The sequence below is a fragment of the Mesoplodon mirus genome, assembly GCF_964341445.2.
Source record: "Mesoplodon mirus genome assembly, chromosome: 10".
Taxonomy (NCBI): Eukaryota; Metazoa; Chordata; class Mammalia; order Artiodactyla; family Ziphiidae; genus Mesoplodon; species Mesoplodon mirus.
In genome coordinates this window covers 50,830,919-50,857,682 of record NC_138986.1, presented here as the reverse complement: position 1 = coordinate 50,857,682, position 26,764 = coordinate 50,830,919, and the positions used below count along the sequence as shown (strand labels likewise).

The following is a 26,764-nucleotide window of genomic DNA, read 5'->3' as shown; positions in this document are numbered from 1 at the left end:
TTTATAAATGACTCCCCTAGTAAGAATCTTATCCTGAGAAAATTACAAGGTTTTATTTAGGATTCTGTAGAGACCAAAGCAAAGTTATGAAGCAGGTGAAATTTAGTGCTGGTTTCTTCCCTACTTTTTTCCAGCATCTGTCCTCATTCTTCCAGTCACTTGACAAATGCTTGTTGAGCACTTGCCTTGTGCCAGGCAGTCTGTTGTTTCTGGAAATGTAATGGTGAATAAAACCAGACACAGCCTTTGCTCACCCAAAGCTTACAAACTGTGGCAATGGCTTTGAAACATTTTTGAAAATGACTCACAGTAAGTAATATATTTTACATCCTGAGGTAGTATATGCTTGGTTGTGTGCACACCACACACATATATATACATAGGTACTTATAAACATCTTTGTCCTGTAAGATTTCCTACAACTCGGATTTTGCTGATGCATGTCTGTGGTGTGATGTGAGTCTTCCAACTTTGTCTTTTTCAAGATTATTTTGGCAATTCTGTGGTCTTTGCATTTCCGTGTTCATTTTAGAATAAGCTTGTTCATTTCTTTAAAAAAAAATCCGGGGATTTTGATTGGGATTATGTTGAAGCTATAGAGCAATGTCTACAGAGAATTGATAACTTAAAATATTGAGTATTCCAATCTATGAGCATGGTATATTTCTTCATTTTAAAATATCTTATTTATTTATTTATTTATTTATTTATTTTTGGCTGCGTTAGGTCTCTGTTGCTGCGCGCGGGCTTCCTCTAGTTGCGGCGAGCGGGGGCAACTCTTCGCTGCAATACACGGGCTTCTCATTGCAGTGGCTTCTCTTGTTGCGGAGCATGGGCTCTAGGCATGTGGGCTGCAGTAGTTGTGGCACTCGGGCTCTAGAGCACAGGCTCAGTAGTTGTGGCGCACGGGCTTAGTTGCTCCGCGGCATGTGGGATCCTCCTGGACCAGGGCTCGAACCCGTGTCCCCTGCGTTAGCAGGCAGATTCTTAACCACTGCGCCACCAGGGAGGTCCCTAAAGTATCTTCTTTAATTTCTCTCAGTGGTGTTTTGTAGTTTGTAGTGCAGAGGTTTGCCGTATTTTTTGATAAATTTATTCCTGTGTAGTTTACTGCAAATGGTATTGATGTTAACATTTAAATTTCCAGTTGATCACTGCTAGTGTATAGAATCAATGGATTTTTTGGATGACCTTTCTGAATTCAATTATTAACTCTGATAATTCCTGGTTATTTGGTAGTTTCTTCAGGATTTTTTGTGAATGTAATCGTATCTGTGAATAAAGACAATTTAACTTTTTCCTTTACAATTCCTATGCCTTCTAGTTCTTTTTCTTGCCTCATTGCATTAGCTAGGATGCAGTACAATGTTGAATAGAAGTCATGAGAGTGGATGTCCTTGCCTTGTGTCAAATTTTAGGGGAGAAGTGTTCAGTCTTCCCTAGTTCAGTATGATGTTAACTGTAGGGTGGGTGTGTGTGTGTTTAATGTATTAGTTTCTTTTATTGTGGCAACATATATAATAAAATTTATCATTTTAACTGTACAGTCCAGTGGCATTAAGTACATTGACATTGTTATGCAAACATCACCACTATTCATCTCCAGAACATTTTTATCTTCCCAAACTGAAACTCTGTACCTATTAAACAATAACACCCATTCTATAACCCCCTCCTTCCCAGTCCCTGGCAACCACTGTTCTACTTCTGTCTCTATGAATTTGACGACTCTAGGGACCTCATGTAAGTGGGATCATATAATATTTATCCTTTTGTTTCTGGCTTATTTCACCTAGCATAGTATCTTCAGGATTCATCCATGTTGTAGCATATGTCAGAATTTCTTTCTTTTTTTTCTTTTTTTTTTCATTCTTTTTAAAGGCTGAATAATATTCCATTATATTGTATATACCAATTTTGTTTATCCCTTCATCTCTCGATGGATGTTTGGGTTGTTTCCATCTTCTGACTTCTGTGAATAATGCTGCTATAAACATTGATGAACAAATATTTGTTTGAATCCCAGCTTTCAGTTCTTTTGTGTATATCCAAAAGTGGAATTGCTGGATCATATGGTCATTCTGTGTTTAATTTTTTGAGGAACTGCCATACTGTTTTCCATAGCAGCTGCACAATTTTACATTCCCACCAGTAATATACAAGGGTCCCCATTTTTGCACACCCTTATCAATACATTATTTTTCTGTTTGTTGTTTTCATAATAGCTATCCTAATGGATGTGAAGTGGTATCTCATTGTAGTTTTGTTTTGCATTTTTCAAATAATTGGTGATATTGAGCATCTTTTCAGTGTAGGTTTTTTGGTATTTGTCCTTTATGAGGTCAAGGAAGTCTGCTTCTTTTCCTAGTTTGCTGAGAGTTTTTATCATGTATGTGTGTTGAATTTTGTCAAAATTTTTTTCAAAGGATTTTTTCAAAGGATTGTGAGGATTATATAATTTTTATATGTTGAATTTTATTTTGACAGGGAGTTAAATAAGTTACTTGCATGCCAGTTTGATTCATTTGAAGTATTTTTTTAATTGACAATTTCATTGAGATAATTACAGATTCACATACAGTTATAAGAAGTAATTCAGAGAGATCTGTATATGCTCATTTCCCCTCTAAGGCAACACTTTGCAAAACTATAGTAAAAATATCACAACCACGATATTGACATTGATACAATTCACCAATCCTGTTCAGATTTCTCCAGTTTTACTTGTATAGTCATCCCTTGGTATCCACAGGGGATTGGTTCTAGGGGTCCCCAAGGATATCAAAATTTGGTGATATTCAGGTCCCTTATATAAAATGGCCTAGTACAAGGAATACAGTCAGCACTCTGTATCCACGAGTTTCACATCAGCTGTGCTGTACTCATTTATGTGTGTATTTAGCTCTATACACTTTATCACCTCTGTAGGTTCATATATCCATCACCACAGTCAAGATACTGAACAACTGTATCACCACAAGAATCCCTTGTATTGCCCATAATTTTATAACCATACATATCCACCCTCCATTTCTGTATCCTGGCAGTCACTAATCTATTCTCCATTTCTAAAATTCTGTCATTTCAAAAATGTTATATAAATGAAAAAGTATGTAACTTTTTAAGATTAGCTTTGTTTTTCTTTTTCCACTCAGTGTAATTCATTGGAGAGTCATTCAAGTTGTTGTATGTATCAGTATCTCTGGAAATTGTTTATCACACAGTTTCCTAGGGGTTCATAACACAGCTTCCCTTGCCTCACATCATGAAGTATCACCCTACGCATGAGCAGCTATTATTCAACCAAAGACTCAAGAGTGTCCACCTGTTGGTTTCTGGAGCTCTTTCATTATATAGCTTCCTCCTCTCTGGCACATTGCCTTGCAAATTTCACCTGCGTTTTGGACTCCCATAATCCTGATCTCTCTTAACTCAACTCACTCAGACCTGGGTGTTTAACCTGGATTCACCTTCTCTGTGCAGCAATCTGGAAGGTGCCTCCAAGCTAAAAGTTGGAGTGACATAGGGTTCATCTTCTTAATCCAGTTGTCTGTTGATGGGCACTTGGGTTGCTTCCACATCTTGGCTATTGTAAATAGTGCTGCTGTGAACATTGGGACGCATGTATCTTTTCAAGTTGGTGTTTTCATTGTTTCCAGATATATACCCAAGAGTGGAATTGCTGGTTCATATGGTAGTTCTATTTTTAGTTTTTTAGGGAGTCTCCATAGTGTTTTCCATAGCAGCTGCACCAATTTACATTCCCACCAACAGTGTATGAGGAAAAGATATAAAGATATATAATGTTAAACTGCCAAGTTCCATGAGGACAGGGATTTTTGTTAGTTTTGTTCACTGCCATTTCCTAATAAGCACCTAGAATAGGTCCTCACACGTGGTAGGCATTCAATGAAAATATGTTGATTAAATAAATAAGAATATTTTATTTATGGTGATTTTGATATTCAGAAGTTTGATTTTTACATATTCTAGTCTATCAGTTTTTTCCTTTATGATTTCTTCTTTTTGCTTTTATTTTCAGAAACTTTTTATATGATGGTTTTTTTTTTTTTTTTTTTTGCGGTATGCGGGCCTCTCACTGTTGTGGCCTCTCCCATTGTGGAGCACAGGCTCCGGACGCGCAGGCTCAGCGGCCATGGCTCACAGGCCCAGCCGCTCCGCGGCATGTGGGATCTTCCCAGACTGGGGCACGAGCCCGTGTCCCCTGCATTGGCAGGCGGACTCTCAACCACTGCGCCACCAGGGAAGCCCCCTATATGATGGTTTTGTTACATTTTAAGCACATTTTTGAAGAAGAGCACAATGATTATGTTCAAATATATATTGTTCACATTTTTTGTTAGATAATTCATGACTTCTTTTCTGGATCTATAAGTATACTATGCTTCATGCAGCAGAATTTGAAACTTTATTAATTTACTTCTTTGTGTAAATGTAATGATATAAAATTTGCTGCCACTCACTATATCAAGAGACTTGTACTGAATATTTTTGCAAAAAATTACTTTTCAATCTAAATGGTCTTCTCATTAAAAATCTGTCCGGTGAATTGTATTTTTTTTTTAATTTTATTTAGTTATTTGGCTGTGCTGGGTCTGCATTGCAGCCTGCATGTGGGATCTAGTTCCCTGACCGGGGATCAAACCCGGGCCCCTAGCATTGGGAGCACGGAGTCTTAGACACCAGGGAAGTCCTGTGAATTGTATTTTCATATACAAAAAACTTTCTGACAATTCAAATGGCATGGCCCAAAGTCAGCTTATGGAATGGAGGAAAACTCAACAGATTTAAGACTCAAATCTTGCTTCCTGAGCTGCCTTTGAAGTTAGTATAATAATTGCAGCTCCTGCAAGGAGAGCCTGGACGCTTTGGTAAGGTGGTGGTGGAGGAAGCAGTGAGGATGAGAGACAAGACCAGCATCCCCTGGCCTGCCTGCTGGGGAATGCTGGGTGTGAACCAAACTTGACCACTGTCAGTGTCCCCAAAGCTCTGGGCCTTCTGTGAGGGAATAGGCTTCCTGTGCATGCCTTGTGAAATGCTCAGGCTATTGACTCTTCGATTACTACTAATGTGATCGTAGTGATTAACAGTTTGAGTGCTGAAAATCAGATAATTTAATTATAAGGGTTAACTGTATCTGAATTTCTTCAAGTAAGCCTCATTTTGAAAGCCAATATTCTTAGCTTTTAAAAAAAGTGTTATAGGACTTCCCTGGTGGCATAGTGGTTAAGAATCCCCCTGCCAGTGCAGGTGACACAGGTTTGAGCCCTGGTGGGGGAAGATCCCACAAGCCATGGAGCAACTAAGCCCATGCGCCACAACTACTGAGCCTGCACTCTAGAGCCCGCGAGCCACAACTACTGAGCCCGTGTGCCACAACTACTGAAGCCCATGCACCTAGAGCCCGTGCTCCACGACAAGAGAAGCCACCACAATGAGAAGCCTGCGCACTGCAAGGAAGAGTAGCCCCCGCTCCCCGCAACTGGAGAAAGCCTGCACTCAGCAACGAAGACCCAATGCAGCCAAAAATAAATAAACAAATAAATAAATTTTTTTAAAGTGTTATATAATTGGCAATTCTCCAGCTCTAACATCTATTATTTATTTTCAGTGTTTATGTTAGGTGCTAATCTGTATTTTCTTATTTTTCACTGGTAAATTTTCCTATAGTGCCTAAGACAGTTCCTCATCCTTTGTAATGGCCCAATAAATAATTAATTAATTAAAGTTATTTTATTTATACTGTGCCTTTTGGAAGAGAAACTGAAGAATGAATAATCTGTAAATCTTGCCAGTTTAAAAGCATAGTTCTCTGGAGGAAATAGTCCCTGGAGTGCTAACTAAATGTTGTATTTCCTAAAAACAGAATTTTAACAGAAAAGAATAATATCAACATTTTATTTTTAGGTAGTTTAGCATAAGAAATAAACACTGCTTTTAAAAAAGTTAACATAGTCTTAAGCTTTCCAGTAGCAGAGTGTGGTTTCATTATCCCAAAGTGAATGAACAATCATTAGAGCAATCAGTACATACTGTTTAATAGTTTGTTTTTTTTTTAAGGTACAGGGAAAACAATGGTGATGGACATGTTTTATGCTTATGTGGAAATGAAGAGGAAAAAACGGGTTCATTTTCATGGTTTCATGCTAGATGTTCACAAAAGTAAGTTAATGATCTGAAAGAAGTGATTTAAATGGACAAACATTACAAAATAATTTTCCTCACCTTAAAGTTCTTAATCTTTTAAAAAATTAGATTTTTGCTAAAAGTAAGATTTTATTTGGTTTCATTTGTTTTGTGCTATATTGAAGCAATTAGTAATGTGTCCAGAGTTGGTCCTAGAGACAAATTCATTACTTCCAAATCAGAGAACAGAGGTTACTCTATGAAGGTCAGGCATTTTCTCTTTCTACTAAGGATCAATAAGAAATGTTTAAGCCTCACCTGTTTCACAAAGTTATTCTTGATTAGGCCTTTTCCTCTGTGTCACCTTAGCATGTAGGCATTCAGTTTGTTCTTGTATGTATGCTTTATTTCTTTGTCAAGGGTATGTTATTTCATCCTTGCATTGTTTGTTTACTAGCTATACTGTAACCTTCTCAGAGCAGGAATATTGTACTTTTCTTAGAATACTTTCAGCATTTAGTAACATAGAGTGAACGAAGTGGGACTGGCTGGAAACAAGGGAACATCCTGATTAGATATGCTAGACATAGAGGGCAGGATCACCTCCTTTGCCTGCATCTCTGAAATCCTCAGGGCTAAGATCCATGTGTTGATCCATCAGTCACAATCTAATCATCTATTCTATCACTTTGTCATCTCTGAAGTGATTGAAGAGTGGAGATGGAATGACCACAAAGTGTCCTTACAACCATGGGAATATGGTAATATGTGAACAACTTATTTGAGGTAGAGAAACTGCAACCAACGTCAATAGTCATATTTGTTTGTATGTGAAATTTAAACTTCATTTTTATGTTCACACTATGTTTCATTTAGAGATTTTAAAAATATGTTTTAGTTATCTAAAATGTACTGTTAATACAATATTTGATTTGTGTTTAACTTCATCCATTTAAGGAATACACCGCCTTAAACAGAGTTTACCAAAAAGGAAACCAGGATTCATGGCTAAATCATACGATCCAGTAGCTCCTATAGCTGAAGAAATCAGTGAAGAAGCATGTCTCTTATGTTTCGATGAATTTCAGGTAAGGTAGAGATGTTTCATAGATGTAGAATAGTATACTGAAGGAAGTATGAGTATTTAAATTCTATTCCTGATTTTATCAGTTTTATAAATTGATTTAATACATTATCTCTTATGACTTTAATTTTATTATCTAGTCCAGGGGTCGGCAAACCACAGCTTGCACAGGGCAAATCTGGCCCATCTGCTTTTGTATGGCCAGTGAGAAGAGGAAGATTTTTATATTTGTAAAAGGTCATTAAAAAAAGAAAAAGAAAATGTAACACACCGTATATGGCTTGCAAAGCCTAAAATATTTACTATTCTGCCTTTTATAGGAAGTTTGCCTACCCCTATTTTCTAGTCAATGGATTCACATTTCCCCTACACCACGATGGAGATAATATAATTATTACAAAATAAAGTCTTTAAAGATGTTTGACTGTTTTGTAAAAGTGTTATTAAAAAGAAACAGGTGATTCACACATCTCATTTAAGCTTCACCACTTATCTGTGATGAAGGAAGAGAATCGCCCTAGTTGAAATTTCTTTTTCCCCCCTAGTTGAAATTTTAAAGTTTATTCTAGTTTTAGGATTCAAAATTGTGCATTTAAATTGGTAGTACATTATTTCCTGATCTTTATTTCTTATGAGAACAACGCATCAAAGCAAACACCATGTCTTATGCTTATTCTGTATCCTATGTCATGCCCAGTGTTATAATAGTAGTAATTAATAATATAACAGTAACAATAATAATAATAGAAGATACTCTGGGTTAAGAATTACTTTCTCTTTATTTGACTGCTCTTTTTAGTAGTTATGAAATGTAATAGTTGGTTTTTCTCAGATGCTTAGCATAAGAGCAATTGATTATTGGAATGAAAATAGAAGAATCCACAAGGACTGAATATAAGCTTAAAAACAGGGCATCACACCCAAAGCTTTTGAATAAATATTTCTGGGACTGAGTGCAGAAACTCCTGTCTCATTGCCTAGAAAGGCCCAGAGAACTTTCAGGAGTAGCAGACTAATATTTGTTGTATGCCTACCCTGAGGCAGGCCCTGAGTGATTCATACGTCTCATCTAAGCCTCACAGTGTATTAGTAATGAAGTGAGGAAGTTGCCCTAGTTGAATTTTAAAGTTTCTTCCAGTTTTAAGATTCTCTGAAATTATGCGTTTAAATTGGTAGTGAGTTATCTCCTGTTCTTCTGTGCTTAAAAACCTGGGTTAGTGGGAAGATGATGTGGCCAGGATGCCTTTATCCCAAATGAGGCATGTAGGTCTCCTCTAGCAACTCAATACTCATAGCTAACAGTGGTCTCGATTTATGATAGAGGAGAAAGGAGAATTTTTACCAGGAATGGTGTTATACTGAACCATCTGGGGAGGAGGAATTTTTATTTCTTTCTCCCTTCAATCATATTCAGACAGCCTGGCATTCGCACTTTGTATTGTAGAACTACAAAGGTCTTCAAAAGAAAGGCCTATGGAAAAGAGATGTTCCTCTGCTACTCTGAAGGTACACTAAGTACACTGGTGTACTGCAGAAAGAGAAGGGCCTCATTTAGTTCTAAAAATAGCACCAAGTTAGCAGTTATGTGGACTTCAACAACAAAAGTAAGTGTTGAATCAGTGAAGGCCATTTCTCTTGGTTTCTCATTATGAGTCTTTTAACCAAAATATCTCTAAACAAAATTGAATCGACACAGTTAAATTTTTTTTTCCATTTTAGAAACAGAAGTTTTATTGAAACAGGGAAACAAGTGATGTGAACAAAGCACTATTTCTATATGTTACTTGTATTGTGTCAACTTTTTAAAGCAAGATAAACTTATACATGACTCAGTACCTTCTCCTTTTGCCACAGTTATCAGGTATTTGTCACAGTTAATTTTTTTTTCATATGGTTTTTATTCTTCAATTTGTTAATATGGTGTATCACATTGATTTGCATATATTGAAGAATCCTTGCATCCCTGGGATAAATTCCACTTGAACATGGTGTATGATCCTTTTAATGTGTTGTTTGATTCTGTTTGCTAGTGTTTTGTTGAGGATTTTTGCATCTGTATTCATCAGTGATATTGTCTGTAATTTTCTTTTTTTGTAGTATCTTTGTCTGGTTTTGGTATCAGGGTGATGGTGGCCTCACAGAATGAGTTTGGGAGTGTTCCTTCCTCTGCAATTTTTTGGAAGAGTTTGAGAAGGATGGGTGTTAGCTCTTCTCTAAATGTTTGATAGAATTCACCTGTGAAGTTAATCTGGTCCTGGACTTTTGTTTGTTGGAAGAGTTTTAATCACAGTTTCAATTTCATTACTTATGATTGGTCTGTTCCTATTTTCTATTTCTTCCTGGTTCAGTCTTGGAAGGTTATACCTTTCTAAGCATTTGTCCATTTCTTCCAAGTTGTCCATTTTATTGGCATAGAGTTGCTTGTAGTAGTCTCTTATGATGCTTTGTATTTCTGTGGTGTCTGTTGTAACTTCTCCTTTTTCATTTCTAATTTTATTGATTTGAGTCCTCTCTTTTTGTTGATGAGTCTGGCTAATGGTTTATCAATTTTGTTTATCTTCTCAAAGAACCAGCTTTTAGTTTTATTGATCTTTGCTATTGTTTTCTTTGTTTCTATTTCATTTATTTCTGCTCTGATCTTTATGTTTTCTTTCCTTCTACTAACTTTGGGTTTTGTTTGTTCTTCTTTCTTTAGTTCCTTTAGGTGTAAGGGTAAATTGTTTATTTGAGATTTTTCTTGTTTCTTGAGGTAAGCTTGTATTGCTATAAACTTCCCTCTTAGGACTGCTTTTGCTGCATCCCATAGGTTTTGGATCATCGTGTTTTCGTTGTCATTTGTCTCTAGGTATTTTTTGATTTCTTCAGTGATCTCGTGGTTATTTAATAATGTATTGTTTAGCTTGCATGTGTTTGTGTTTTTTACATTTTTCCCCCTGTAATTGATACCTAGTCTCATAGTGTTGTGGTCAGAAAAGATGCTTGATATGATTTCAATTTTCTTAAATTTATTGAGGCTTGATTTGTAACCCAAGATGTGATCTATCCTGGAGAATGTTCCGTGCGCACTTGAGAAGAAAGTGTAATCTGCTGTTTTTGGATGGAATGTCCTATAAATGTCAATTAAATCTATCTGGTCTGGTGTGTCATTTAAAGCTTGTGTTTCCTTATTAATTTTCTGTTTGGATGATCTGTCCATTGGTATAAGTGAGGTGTTAAAGTCCCCCACTATTAATTGTGTTACTGTCAATTTCCTCTTTTATAGCTGTTAGCAGTTGCCTTATGTATTGAGGTGCTCCTATGTTGGGTACATATATATTTATAACTGTTATATCTTCTTCTTGGATTGATCCCTTGATCATTATGTAGTGTCCTTCCTTGTCTCTTGTAACATTCTTTATTTTAAAGTCTATTTTATCTGATATGAGTATTGCTACTTCAGCTTTCTTTTGATTTCCATTTGCATGGAATATCTTTTTCTATCCCCTCACTTTCAGTCTGTATGTGTCCCTAGGTCTGAAATTGGTCTCTTGTAGATAGCATATATAGGGCTCTTGTTTTTGTATCCATTCAGCAAGCCTGTCTTTTGGTTGGAGCATTTAATCCATTCACATTTAAGGTAATTATCGATATGTATGTTTCTATTACCATTTTCTTAATTATTATGGGTTTGTTTTTATAGGTTCTTTTCTTCTGTTATGTTTCCCACTTAGAGATGTTCCTTTAGCATTTGTTGTAGAGCTGGTTTGATGGTGCTGAATTCTCTTAGCTTTTGCTTGTCTGTAAAACTTTTGATTTCTCCGTCAAATCTGAATGAGATCCTTGCCGGATAGAGTAATCTTGGTTGTAGGTTCTTCCCTTTCATCACTTTAAATATATCATGCCACTCCCTTCTGGCTTGTAGAGTTCCTACTGAGAAATCAGTTGTTAACCTTATGGGAGTTCCCTTGTATGTTATTTGTCGTTTTTCCCTTGTTGCTTTCAATAATTTTTCCTTGCCTTTAATTTTTGCCAATTTGATTAGTATGTGTCTTGGCGTGTTTCTCCTTGGGTTTATCCTGGCTGAAACTCTCTGCGCTTCCTGAACTTGGGTGGCTATTTTCTTTTCCATGTTAGGGAAGTTTTCGACCATAATCTCTTCAAATATTTTCTTGGGTACTTTCTCTCTCTCTTCTCCTTCTGGGACTCCTATAATGTGAATGTTGTTGTGTTTAATGTTGTCCCAGAGGTCTGTTAGACTGTCTTCATTTCTTTTCATTCTTTTTTCTTTATTCTGTTCCGTGGCAGTGAATTCCACCATTCTGTCTTCCAGGTCACTTATCCGTTCTTCTGCCTCAGTTATTCTGCTATTGATTCCTTCTAGTGTATTTTTCATTTCAGTTATTGTATTGTTCATCTCTGTTTGTTTGTTCTTTATTTCTCCTAGGTCTTTGTTAAACATTTCTTGCATCTTCTCGATCTTTGCCTCCATTCTTTTTCCAAGGTCCTGGATCATCTTCACTATCATTTTTCTGGAAGGTTGCCTATCTCCACTTCATTTAGTTGTTTTTCTGGGGTTTTATCTTGTTCCTTCATCCATCACAGTTAAATTTTTGATTAAGGTATTGAAATTAAAATTTTAAAAGTATATTAATACCCAACCTTTGTAAACTAATTCATGGTTTACAAAGTGTTTTTACATCCTTACTTCATTTAATTCTATTAAATAGTTATTATTATTTCCATCATGTATATGAGGAATATAAAGGCATCAGAATTTCTTAGGTATCAGGTAAAACTCATTACCCTTAAATTAAAAAATGTAAATTTTAAAACATTCTGAGAAATATTGGCATGTTTCTGTGACATGAGGACCATTGGCAAGACTGTTTAAGAAGATTAGGAAAAGATAAAAGTATTGTTGTGCAAAGCAGATCCTGAGAAGATTTATGGCAAGCAGGGCCAAATTACCCATTAGGCACAATAGGTATGGTGCTGAGGGTCCATGATAGTTTTAGGGGCCCATGAAAATATTTTAATTTAAATTCTTTTAAAATTTGAAGAAGAAATGAATATGTCAATAATGAATTCAGCCTGTATCTGTCTGCATCTGTACTATATTTGTCTTATACCAACACTGTTATAAAATATAATTTATATATATATGTATATTTATATATTTTTTTTTAAGTAAAATTTTTTTTAATTGAGGAAGGGGCTTCTGAAGGTTAAAGGGCCCATGAAAGTCATAATGCCACCCTGATAGTGAGGTCCTAATAGAAACCTGTCTGGTTGCTCTGGGCATTCTCCATTGAGTTCAGATTTTAGAAGATTGATACATGGTTGGGAAGAAGGAAACAAAAGCAACTATCTATCAGGATGAACCAAATCTTGTAAAAGAAATGTAAGGCAACAAAAAGGATTTTTCAAATTATATATTAAGGATGTGTAAGGGAGATCAAGAGGGAGACAGACCCCTTACTTATAAAATGTTTCTTGCTAACGAAGAGAAGAAAGTGGATGTGATGTCTCTGTTTGTCATCTCCTGCCTTATCCAAAGTTGGTTTGATATTCATTCATTCACTTACTCATTCATCCCAGTTGTCTTAAAGACCTTATTCCATACTACAGAATCCTATCTGTCCCACAGTCAAATGGATCGTGTCTGGACATCTGATCTATGAGTAGCCAGTCCACAAGCTTGCCAACAACCTTGGACTTGTGTGGTGTGGCCTGGGGGTTGAGCCAGTCATATACTTTTTCTCATGTACTTGAACTAAAAGATGCAGAGGGAAGTGCCCACTTAGTAATGAGACAGGAACAAAGAGACATAGGAAGTAGCTGAATCACATTAGGGGGAGGAGTACCAGGGTGCTCCCTAGACAGCTGCAGACCTACCTGTAATTTCATGCCAATCTCCAGTTCCTGTTTCCAGGAGGTGCTTTCAGTGCTGTTCCATCCTGAGGTCTCAAGTATAAACCCCTTATGTTTAGCTGAATCTCCTGTGCCTGTTGCTTGCAAAGAGTCTTGATGAGAAAGGAACTATTCAATTCATGTTTTGCTCTTATCTTCTATGTAAAGAAGGATTTCCCTATGATCTAGAAAAGATAGAATAAATAGGAGTACTGTCAGGAAATCTCACCTTCCTTAATATAAAATCTGTTACCTCTAATGGAAGGAGGTTTACCTGATGAACCAAAGCCCAAGAAAAGCAAAGAGATGAGGTATCTACTAGGATGCTTTTGGCTGCAGGTAACAGAAAACCCAACTTAAAAGGGCTTAAACTTGAAGGTGGGATATATTATGCTATATAAGATGGTGTCATTACCCTTGCTCAAACCCCCCTGCTTCCTCTCTAACATTATCTCCTATACTTTCAGATTCACTCAATGCTCCCTACTTTTTCCAATCCTATTTTCTTCATAGATTAGGGAACCGTAGTTAATAGTGGGTGTTATACCAAATGCTTCTTTCTCAGAAGGGCGCTGAAGAAAATATGCACAGAGACAACAGAACAAGACTGAAAAACAAATTGATTGCTTTTATTTGCTCACAAATTTCAGTGTAGTGTTCTAGTATGTTAGAGTTGACCCTCTTCCCTTGAGCAAAGTTGGCCTAAATGTCCTAGAATGAAAAATGTTAATAATCTTGCTGTTTTGTTTCCCCTGAAGTACCAAACTTGAACCTTGGAGCTTACCACTGCATGCAAGAAAAGACCAATATTTGCATATACCCTTTGTGGAGAAGAGCCAGGGAAAGCGAGAATCTAAGGGCAAGAATGTGTCCCCTAAGGGCAGAGAGATCACTGAGCAGAGCCTAGATTTCCTAGTTTCAGTATCCTGGACTATCTTTCACTGGTCTTAGAGAAGCTCCTCTAGCACATCAAAACTGGATTAATTGCAAGTCCAGATCTCTACTTGTCCCCCTTTTCTAAAAATCAAAAGGGTAAAATGATACCCCAGAATATTGCTGTACCAGCACTCTGACCCCCAACATCTGTACAATTTAGAACAAATAAGCCAAGCCTTTGCACTTTCTGCATGGAATAACCTCCCCAACATGTCCATCAGGATAATTCTCTTACTTCTTCATATCTTTGCTCAGTTACTTCCTTAACAAGGCCTATACCCTGTTTAAAATTGCAATTTGCCATTGACCCCCACTCTTCTAATAACCCCTTTTTTTCATAACATATATTGCCTTCTGACATATATTTACTTATTTATTGTGTTTATTGCTTATTATCATTATTTCTCTACAGGAATGTAAACTTGAAGGCAGGAATCTTTGTTTTGCTAATTGACGTATCTGAAATGTCTAGAACAGTGCTTGAGAATGAATTAATGAACAATAATAATGAGTGAACGGATGAATGAATAAATCTTAGCACCAAATGATAACTATTGAAGTAGTCCCCCAACTAAGTCCCACTTCCCTTATACATAACAACCTGCATTTTTTCCTGTCAACATTCTAAATTATCTTCACATTTTTGTCTAATTTAATTGGTGAAAAATGGGATCTCATTGTTTTAATGTATATTTCTTTTTTTTTTTTTTTTTTTTGCTGTACGCGGGCCTCTCACTGCTGTGGCCTCTCCCGTTGCGGAGCACAGGCTCCGGACACACAGGCTCCGCGGCCATGGCTCGCGGGCCCAGCCGCTCCGCGGCATGTGGGATCTTCCGGGATCGGGGCACGAACCCGTGTCCCCTGCATCGGCAGGCAGACTCTCAACCACTGCGCCACCAGGGAAGCCCGATGTATATTTCTTTGAGTAATATTGTTGTTGATTTTTTTTTGTATCTATTTGCTTACTGTTAATATCCATCTTTTATGAACTGTTTGATTCAATGCCCGTTTATTTATTAGAAAGCTTTTATTTTATCTATTAGTGTATTCTGTAATAATATTACCTACTGTTTACTGAGTGCTTTCTGTGTTCCTAACTACTGTACTATGCTATGTATTATTCCATCTACAGCTAACATTCTGTATAGCTATATGTAAATAATATGGACTTAACCTAGCATACGTAACATATATAGGTAACAGTCATAATTAACATTTCTTGAGGATTTACTGTATGTATCGTAACGATTTTGCAGAGTAGTTATTATTACTGCCTTTATTGGATTGATGAGGGAATTAAAGGTCAGAGAGGTTAAGTGACTTTTCCAAGATCATACAGCTGGTAACTATGTTTGAATCCATCATCAGTGCTCTTATTCACTAGTAGTAAAAGCTATGTTATGTGTTCTCTTTGCTATGTCTTCTATTATGTGTTTAAATATACAGACCTAGAACTGGGTGGGCTTTTGGTAGGTGTTTTAATGATGGAACCTAAAAATTATCCTTAAGCCTATTAAGCCTAGTACGATACATTGCTGATTTACTAGCAAATAATTTTTTAGGCACTTTAATCTTAACGACAGTATGTCTGCAATCACCACTTCACTTTTCAAATTGAATCCTATTAGTGGTCTTGATTTTTAACTAGTTATTATTGGCCATTAGATGGTGTTAATTAGTATAATATTTATTTTACTAGGGGGATGAATGGGAATTGTTGCTGCTTAAAAACAAGAATATAGTCTTTTCTCTTGAATTTAGGGCATTTTTAAGATTATGTTTTCGTAGCATTCGGATTACATTTGCAGAAGGTATTCCTCATTAGCTTGGTCATCTTTACTAAGTGTAGCATTTCAGTTTTACGTGTGATAGATGCAGTATTCTTATCTTGTTTGAGAAATTTGTAGATAGGATGTTTTTATGTGTTTTAATTACTGAAATAAAAGAATAAAGTTTTCTTTAGGGTCTTCATTATATTCTCTGTGAATATTAACATTTCTTATTAAACCATTTGTGATTCTGAAGATAATCAGAATACTGAAGGAGAACAAATTTTTAAAAAATGTTATTTTTTCATGTCTCTTTTTAGGGACACTGGATAGATGTTTTACTAATATTGCCCCCCCCCAAAGAAAAAAAGAGTTCTGATGAGCAGAATATCATTCAAAATTCTCCTCTGTAAGCTATCAATATCATTTAAAAAATAGTTTTGACCGTTTTTATAAAACAGGAAAGCTATTAAAAACTGCTAATAAAAATAGATGCCTATTTCTGTGCTAATACTAATTACTAATAATGCATGCTTATGTTTGTCACTCATTACATGGCACTGTACCAATCAGTGGATGACTGAGACTCAAGCACTTACACATGTAAATTAACAGTTAGATTTTTTTTTTCCTTTTTTTACTTAAGTGAGTCATAATGGAAAGCAACTCTAGGTCATAAAAAATCTTCTCTCTTTAATGCTAATGAAATGTCTCCACTCTCTGTATTAGCAGACTACCCTTAGTGGTAATCTGTAGCCTTCTCTTTTGTTCCTGGTGGTAATGAAATGCTGGGTGCTGAAAAAGCTCGCTCTTCAAGAATGTGTGGCCAATTGTCTTCTGTTCACTTATACTGTAAAATTGCTGTTCCCCAGCAAATCTGAACAAGTGCAGGGACAAGATCAAAAGAGTATACATTGGCACTCGGCTACACCAAGTGACTCCTGCTTTATTAATTAGCCATAGCTTCTCCAAGTTAATTTACTCTGCTAGAGCAAAAACATTCTGTAATACAAAAACAACAAATTATAATTCACCCACAAGTCCTTATTTGCTTTCTTCAACTTTCAGTTTAAACGTTTGTACAGTGTTATAAGCTAAACATCCCTTCACTTTTCTGAACCTTAGGGCACAAAAGCTATTTTTATTTTTTTCAAGAACCTCAGCGAGATAGTCAAATGATCATTTTTATTCTCTAAAATTGGGTGATTTTAATTGATATCATTCTTTTTAAAAGTCAGTGCATTGGGAATCCAATTTAAAAGTGCAGTTGCTTCTAAAATTTGCAAGCTTGTTCTGTCCTCTCATCAGAAATGCCACTGGTGTTTAAGCATTTGAAAAGGGCCTTCTCTGTGAGTGTTTTGGCGGAAGCAAAATTTGACAGTGATCCTAAGCTCCACATTAAATAATATCAGTACCAGTTTCCTTTTCATTTTAATTACCACTTTGTAAGTTCCTGAAGTCTTTTTAATTTAAGGAATCTTCAGTAGTTTGTTAGTTAATGTTTTAAAGTTATAGCCTGAAACAGCAAAAAAAAAAAAAAAAAAAAAAGATCTGCACATTCCCATATCCTGGTTTGGTTTGGTTTGGTTCAGGTGGAAAGGAAATAATTAAACTTCTGAGTAAGATATCAGCTGAAAGAGAAAAGTGATTTAGACCTCTGTCACCCAGGTTGTTGTTGTTCATAGTGTTATAACCATTTAGTTGGCAACTTTTAGTATTATCATCTAATTTGAAAGAATTCCACTAGTTTCTATGTACTTTAACATGGTTTAAAAATAACAATGTGATATATATTGTGTGATATATTTTGTGAATATAAAATAAGTTTTATTGAGATTATCTTAAATGTGCTGTTAAAGGAAGATCAAAGCATTTTTATATTGGGAGTATCTAAAACCCATGTTATTATATTCTTAGGGGAAGGTGTAATGATTAACATCAATCTTCTCTATATATTTATTTTTTGAAGTCAACTTCATACCCTCCTTAATTTCTGTATTTTTGGGGATTTTTTTTTCCAGGAACTCTTTTTTTTTTTTTTTTTTCTTTTTGCGGTATGCGGGCCTCTCACTGTTGTGGCCTCTCCCGTTGCGGAGCACAGACTCCGGATGCGCAGGCCCAGCGGCCATGGCTCACGGGCCCAGCCGCTCCGCGGCATATGGGATCCTCCCAGACCGGGGCACGAACCCGCATCCCCTGCATCGGCAGGCGGACTCTCAACCACTGCGCCACCAGGGAGGCCCCAGGAACTCTTTTTTAAATTTTTATTTTAATTTTTTTTTCACATCTCTATTGGAATATAAATGCTTTACAATGTTGTGTTAGTTTCTGCTGTACAACAAAGTGAATCAGCTATATGCATACATATATCCCCATATCCCCTCCCTCTTGAGCCTCTCTCTATTTTCGGGGATTTTAAAAAGCTTTTCAAAAAGTTACCATTAAGCTTACTTGCTAATTGTGGATTTTTAAAAATAATTTTAGAAAAGATCAGTGGTTATGTGTATCTCTGTAACTTAGATGAAATAGCTTTATCTGCATTATGCATTTCTGGTTTTGTCAGAAGCTTTTTTTTTTTAAAGCACTGTGTTAACCATTCTTGTAAGGTTTTTTTTTTTTTTTGGTAGAAGGAATATTTGTGTTTGGGAAGGTTAGCAGAGGCTGGCTGTGCTGGAAGTGACTGCAGTGCCTTTTGATTATTCATGGACAGTAATAGAAGGCACTTAAAAAGAACAATGAAATTGCTTATTTTTGTGATGGGCCATCTGTTGAATTGTTTTGTGCAACAATTGCACAATAGTATCTATGTCATATCATTCTATTTTCAACAGCAGCTGATTATGTCTCACTGGCTACTTGTCCTTATTTCTAAAGTCCCATGACCATTTAAAGTCACCTTTTCAGGGACCTTTGCCAGAAAGGTATTAGAAATCTCAAATAGCCTGTGTATTTTTTTTTTCTTTTTTTCTCTCTCTTCTTTATTCGGAGAGGGAGGCTGTGATGGGAGTAGGAGGGGGGAGTTAGTCATGTTAGTTCTAATTAGTTAGACTTCCTAGATGTTTAGGACAATTATCTGTGCTTTCCACCCGTAGTTCTATAAAATAAGTTAACAGAATCATTTGATAATTTGCATAGAAATATTAGGCTTGCAAAAAAGAAGAGTCAAGTTTAAAGACTGCAGCCTTTCATGCTTTTAATTATCTACTCTTTTCTTCAAGATAATTAGAATTTTTCTCTTGGAATTCACTTCTATCTTTAAAAAAAAAAAAGGATGAGCCATTAGCAAATTTTTTAGAGCAGAAGTGAAATTAAAATAAAACAAATGTATTGCTGTCCATAGGTCACTGACATTGCTGATGCCATGATTCTGAAACAGCTTTTTGAAAATCTGTTCAAAAACGGGGTCGTCGTTGTGGCAACATCCAACAGGCCACCGGAAGGTAAAAACACTGTGCTGTAGCGCCTTATCCAATTAGGTAGAAACGAACAAGCTTTTAAAAATTCACAATTTTGGACTCATTTTATTGTGTTAATAAATCTGATTACTTTGCTTTATCCTAAGTTTTATAACTAACTTAATCTGAAAAATCAGTTGGTATTTGTATAATATTTGAAAAATCTTTCCTAAATCCACGCGATCTCCTGTGTTTGATGCACTTGCAGTTTTTCCCTGAGCATTAGGTATGCCATGTGTGCATATCAAAAAAATACAGGCCTCTGTAACTGCATTTTATGGGCCATAAAAGAAACTCAATGAAATGAAAGAAAAAGTTCCTAATTGAATCTTGGAAGAAGACTTAAAGCTTTCCTGCATACGTGGTTTCTGATACTTCATTTATCATTTCTGAAAAAGCACTTGTGGCTTATTAGGACATTATTTAAGAATTAAAATACAATAATATATAGATAAAAACAAGTTTAAATTTTGTGTCTTTCAGCCCATCATGTGGTCAGTTGAAGGCTGAAGGAACCAAAAATAATATTTTATGCATTCTTAATATTAACATCTGACTGGAATGCTATTCTGCCAGATACCTGCATGGCTAAGTTCTTACCTCTTTCAGGTCTTTGCTCAAAGGTTACTTTGCCAGTGAAGCCTAGACTCATCTCCCATTTAAATCTACAACCCATGCTCTTTTTTCCTGGCACCACTTCTTTTTACCTGCTCTATTTTTTTCACATAGCACTTATGGAGCCACCATGTAGTTTACTTATTTACTATATATATAGTTTATTATCTGTCCTCTGCCAGGATGCAAAAGCTTCAGGGGGGCAGCAACTTTTATCTCTTCTGTTCACAGATATACATATTTTAAGTACCTGAAACAGTGCCTTGCACAGGGATGGATCTCAGTAAATAGTCTTAGAATGAATGTTGAATAAATGTGTGCTCTTAAAGAATCTGTCTGGCTGCAGTACTGAGAATAGACTGTGGGGATGAGGTTTCAAGGTTGGAAGTAGGGAGACCATTTAGGAGATGACTGTAACAATCCCGAGGGGACATGATGGAGCAGTGCAGGTGGTAGCAGTGGTCAGATTTTGTAGACAGAGTCAAAAGGATTTACTGATGGACTGAATATGGGGTATGGAAATAAAAAAGATCAAGAATGACTCAAAGATTTTGGCCTGAGCAATTGGAAGGGTAAAATTGCTGTTTACTGAGATGGGGAAGACTATAGAAAAAGCTAATTTGGGTAGGGAAGTAGGGTTTCTACGATTATGAGGCTGATGATGCATTTAAGAGTTTGGATTTCAGTGGAAAGGTTTGGACTGGAGATATAAATTTGGGAGTCATCAGTCCTAAAGGAAGCTGGTAAGAGCAGCCAGTGAGTAGGAGGAGAGCCAAGAGAATGTCAAGCAAGGAAAAGGAAAGTGGTTCAAAAACGATGGATGATCACCTTTGTTAAATGCTGCTAGGAGGTGAAAAATGAGGTTGAGAATTGACCACTGGAATTGGTAACATGGAGTTTATAACTGAACCTGAAAAGAGCAATGTAATAGTGTGAGTTTTTACTTTTTAAATTAAGTCATGTCACATTAATGACTTATAATGAATTTGTAATCTACTAATATGCCCAGATATTACTATGTGAGCTGTTGTCAAACTAGGTCTCTCTCTTTCTCTCTCTCTCTATATATATATATATTTTGTGTGTGTGTGTGTGTGTGTGTGTGGTACGTGGGCCTCTCACTGTTGTGGCCTCTCCTGTTGTGGAGCACAGGCTCCGGACGTGCAGGCTCAGCGGCCGTGGCTCACGGGCTGAGCCGCTCCGTGGCATGTGGGATCCTCCCGGACCGGGGCACGAACCCGTATCCCCTGCATCGGCAGGCGGACTCTCAACCACTGCGCCACCAGGGAAGCCCTCTTTCTATATTTTTGTAGTTGATCTCTTTTTTCTTCCTATTACATTTCAGCTTATTAGTTTGTCTACATTGTTCCATATTATTGATTTATGTTGATATTTTTTGAAGTATGATTCTAATAAATTTTTTTTAACTACCCCTACTAGCTATGACATTTATAAACTTAGTAATCGTGCTTCTGTGTCTTTAGCCATTCATTAACTAAAATGTGTAAATAGGGTAGGGCCAAGTTTAGACTCCTGTAGTATACCATTAGAGGCCTTATTTTAGGGAGACATTAATTAGTTAATCAATACCTTAAGACCTAGTTATTCAAACAATTACAGTTATACCTAATCGGTTACACTATAAGAGAATTGTGAATGATTTTGTCAGATGCATTTATTAAAATCCTTATAATGTTATATATAGCATTCTTGTGATTTATTAGTGTAACAACTCTATGAGACAAGGCAGTGAGTTTTTCATGTTAGATCATCGATGGGGATGTGAGGCTTGACTCTCCTTCAGTTGACTGTTGACTTAACAGTATCTTCAGTATTACCTTTAGACATTCAATGATAAGCTATGTTCATAAACAGCAAAGTGCTAGAACAAGCTTGGAACGCCCGCTCCCCACCTCCGCCGGCCCCCCCAGCAAATACTGCCGGAAAGAAAATTGCAGTCAGCTGCTCAAGCTACTGCAGTGTGGTCCACTGAGGAAGGACAACCACAGGAGAGGTTAGGAACATTCTGGAGCTCATAGCTTTGTAGGACTAAGCAAAGTTACAGGCCCACCAAGGCAGCACACAGAAATCCAAGATGGAGCCATCCTTCTGGAGAAGACTGAAAGTCTAAGATGCAGAATCCAAAAATTGGGCATTAGCCACAAATTCAAAGAAAGCCTTTTCTAAATATGAACCTGGACAGGATGCTTAACATACACCAGGTTTTTTAGCCATGGCAGACAGTCATCATAAGTAGCTTAATATTTTAATATAAAAAGATGGTATGTATATATACCATCTCCTCATGGTGTGTGTATGTGTGTGTGTGTGTATATATATATATATATATATATAATTTCATGACTGAAGAAACAAGACTCAGAGAGATTAAGTATGAATCTCAGGAAAAGGAAAAAGTGTAGGACAAAGAATGGGTCAGTTGTTGCCAAGGGGTGGTGTGGGGAGGTGTTTGACTATGAAGGGCTAGCACCAGAGAATTTTGGGGGTTTTGGAACTGTTCTGTGTCCCGATTGTACTGGTGGTTACATGTTTAAACTCATAGAACTGGACAACAAAAAAGTTAATTTTCCTGTATGTAGATTAAAAACAAATCACATGGATAGTGAGTGATAGAACAGGGTCTAGAAAGTAGGTTTTGTGACTCTTTTGACACATTGTCCTCTATCTTTTCTCCTTGTTGGTCATCACTAATCTTTGTCTACTCTGTCCCAGATACAGTGTGTCCTCTTTTCCAGCCATCAGAATGCATTCAACTTTTTCTTTAGGTTACAGCTTTTAATCCACAGCCCCCAGATAGTTATTATTATTTTAAAAATAGCATCTACTTATTCTAAGAGTGTTATGAGAGGTAGGAGAAGAACCTTCCTGGCAGAGGGTTGAGGCAAAGCCCAATGGTTGGAGAGAGAATGACCCATTTGAGGAACTGAAAGGTAGCCAATGTGGCTAGAGTGCAGTGAAGTAGGGGAAGTAGGATACAGTGAGGTACAAGATGAATCTGGAGAAGTGAGAGCTAGGACTTTATAAAGCAGTAGTGAGGATTTTGGATTTTATTCTAAGAGAAATGGGTAGCCACTGTAGTGCTTTAGGCAGGGACTGATAAGATTGGATTTGGAATATCACTCTGGTTATCGTATGGACAATGGGTTACAGGATGGGATACAGTGATATGGTGGATTTAGGGAGACACACTAGGAAGCTATTGCAGTATACTGGGCAAGAAATGATAATAACTTGGTATAAGGCAGTGATTCTCAACTGGGGGGCTGTTTTGCAAACCAAGGGATATTTGGCAATGTTCGAGACATCTTTGGTTGTCACTAGACAGGATGGGGGGTTTGATGCTGCTACTGGTATCTAGTAGGTAGAAGCCAAGAATTCTGTCGAAACATCCTATAGTGTATAGGGATACTCTCCACAGCAAAGAACTATCTAGCCCAAAATATTAATAGTTCTGAGGTTGAGAAAACCTGATATAGTATATAGAGAGGATAGATTTGAAAGATAGTTAAGAAGTAAAATGGATAGCACCTTGTTATAGGTTGGATACTGAGGAAAAGGGAAAGGACAATTTCTAAATTTCTGGCCTGTACAACTGGGTGGGTAGTGGTGACTTCATTCAATAAAGACAGAATAATCTGGAGGTTAGAAGTCCAGAAGATGTTGCCCAGTGGACAAGAACACTGTCTTTTCTTCCCGTCTGTTAACTCTTTAGCTGCTGTGTTTAATTTTCTTCCACATTATTCATCTCATTCCTTCCATTTCTAGTTATAAATGCATCGATTTTCTGGACAAGAATAGGGGTTATTGTCGGTGGAGATTACAATCAAACGCTCATCTTTTCTCAGTTAATAACTTAATTGTCAATTTATAGACAAATAAATTATTAATTTTAATAGAAAATGATCTGAAACATTTAATAAATAATTAATAATTTTAATAGAAAACAATTGATAACCAAGTAAAAGCAACACCAGAATTTAGGAACTTAGCAGAGAAAATAGCTATGGAGGAGAGTGGTCTGGGAAAGTCCGGTAGAAGAAAAGAAAGGGAAGCAATACTTGAGGGGATGAAGGGAATAAGGTACCAAAGAGTGACTGCCTTTATGTCACTGTTTTTTTCTAGTCCTCACTTCTCAGTCCTGCCTTGCTTGGGTCCGAGGCCTCATCCTGTACACCGTGTAGTTGTTAAAATCTCAAACCAGTGTCAGTTCATGATTACAGCTTTAGCTTTTAGCTTCCTGTTTGTTTACTGCTCTGAGGGGTTTTCCTACTTTCTGGCCAGCTCACAATATGTTTCGTATACTTTACACATTTGCCACGCAGCACCTGTAGTGCTAGTTTATGTTTTCTAGGGTAAAACCTGGCTAAGATCCTTAAACGTGAAGCCAAGGAGATCCATAGGGGCAGGAAATTGCTGGGAAAGTTTTAGGTAAACTATATCTGGAGATCGTTTATATTCAAGTTTGGATTTTTATAAAATCTCAAGTAAATGATTTATTTAACATTTTTGTCATTTAGGTAAATACTTTTATATGGCTCATGTACAAATAGACATATTTTTACTTTTAGAAGATTGTACTGTCAGGTCATTAGAAGAGCCAGAAACAAAAATCCACAATTAAAATATCATATATATGCCACTCACTTTTTAGGTTCTGAAAAAAAATTGTTAATTTCATGATATTCTAGTAGGGAAGAGCAATGTTATAGATTTAAGTGCATGGAGACCCTAAGGACAGATCAATAATAGACTGGTAGATTAAGTTAATTAAATTGAAATTAATAATTAACCTTAAGGACTTATTCAGTCAGAAATAAGAATATATTTTTATGGGGAAAAAGAATATGTAACTTGAAATGACTATGCTTCTTTGACAGTAAAACACAAAGTGCTAAAGGAAAAAAGTCCCCTATTGACTGAAGAGTGCATTGTGGACTTTCTAGTTTTTAATTTGCTATTTATTATAATGAAAATGCTATAGATAGCATTAGAATGTCCAAGAATAAGTCTGCCTTAGATTATTAGGCAACGACACTGTGTGATTCTAACTCAAGCCAATGTATCTATAGTAAATAAAAGACGAGATATCACTAGAAAGCTGGTGCATGCACACACACACACACACTAATGTAATTTATCATATTAATATTTTTAGGGAGAAAAAAAATCTATTGATGTTCTCCATAAAAGCTTGAAAGAGCATTTGGCAAAATCCAACATCTTGATAGAATCACTCCATAACATGTAAATAGATGGAACGTTTCTTAATATGAAACCAAATATATGTATATCAGTTCAGAAGTCAGAAATATGCTTATTGGGGACACTGTGGTATATCTACTGCAAGAATGAACAAGGCAAGGATGTCAATTATCACTTTTTAACATTGAACTACATTACAGACAGTATAAGAACAACTAGGTGGATAGGGAAGGGAATCACCACATATCTTGATTAGAGGGGTTCTCCAAGATTAGTCATACCACTCCTTTTTCAAGGTTATGTGAATAGAAAATACCCTAATATGGGAACGATAAGTAGGAAAGAGAAGTAAGTAAGCATTAGCAGATTTCTGTTTTGTGTTCTTTAAAAATCAGGAAAACATAGACTCTGTGATATAGAAGATCTAAGCTGAGAGAAGACAAACAGATTAGTTGAAAACCTTTTTACTGAGAAATCAGATGAAATTAAAGAAAGCTACATGAAATAAAGGGGTTTAAATTAATTAAATCAATTAAAATCAGCATTTGAAGCACTGAAGTGTAGAATTAAAACTATAGAAAATGAAATCAGTGATAAGGGAAGCAACTTAAGAAGCTATGCCAATGTGTAGAAAGAGAATAAAGAATGAAATAAATTTTTAAGAAAATTAATTTATTTTATTTTTGGCTGCATCGGGTTTTTGTTGCTCCTTGCGGGCTTTCTCTAGTTGTGATGAGCAGGGGCTACTCTTCATTGCGGTGCACAGGCTTCTCATTGTGTGACTTCTCTTGTTGTGGAGCACGGGCTCTAGGTGCACGGGCTTCAGTAGTTGTGGCACGCGGGCTCAGTAGTTGTGGCTTGCGGGCTCTAAAGTGCAGGCTCAGTAGTTGTGGCACACGGGCTTAGTTGCTCCATGCCATGTGGGATCTTTCTGGACCAGGGCTCAAACCCATGTCCCCTGCATTGTCAGGTGGATTCTTAGCCACTGCAACATCAGGGAAGCCCAAGAATGAAATGATTTTTAAAAAATTAAATAAGTCCTCTGGAGGAAAGAGGTCTTAAAATGTGAACTTATTAAAAAGAAGTGGTTGAAATAAGAAAATTGATCATAACAATGAATTGAGTATAAGTGAATATTTGTAGTTACTGCTTGCTTATATATTTGTAAATTTTGCTCCCCTTGGAGAGAGGGTTTACAGATCCTGAGTGACAGTGTCATTATTTGTGGCACTGATAACTAGGGTAATATACAGTCAAGTATTTTAGAATTTAAGATACACCTTCTACTTTTCAAATTACTAGAAAAGACGAGGGATCAAAGTAAAAATATTTCTTAGAGCAAAAGCTAGAAAGCAGAAGAAACAGCAATAAATAAATAAATAAATAAATAAAAAGCATGAAACAAGATCAGGCATTCCTTGTCAATGACAGGAAATATAAATGGGTTGCATTCCTCTATTAAAAACTAAAACTTCTTCTGATGTGGCTGAGTAGGCTCCTAGTCAGATGACCTTCTTGCAAACAACAGTAATACATTCTGAACAAAATATGTAACACAACTATCTGAAGGTCCTAGAGAGTGAAAAAAAGTCAGAAAGATTATAGAGGGGAGACAAAACTTGGAAGAGTGTCCAAAATGGAGAGAA

At 36.4% G+C, this 26,764-nt stretch overlaps 1 protein-coding gene across 4 annotated transcripts in view; it reads left to right on the top strand.

The window, feature by feature from the left end:
- AFG1L (AFG1 like ATPase) overlaps window positions 1–26,764 on the top strand; it is a 229,655-nt gene that overhangs the window by 86,300 nt on the left and 116,591 nt on the right. For all 4 annotated transcript variants that reach the window (XM_082633942.1, XM_082633941.1, XM_082633940.1 and 1 more), the window contains 3 exons: window positions 6,082–6,183; window positions 7,105–7,235; window positions 19,166–19,265. In XM_082633942.1, coding sequence (XP_082490068.1) covers window positions 6,082–6,183; window positions 7,105–7,235; window positions 19,166–19,265 — 333 coding nt within the window. The remainder of the gene's footprint in view (window positions 1–6,081; window positions 6,184–7,104; window positions 7,236–19,165; window positions 19,266–26,764) is intronic.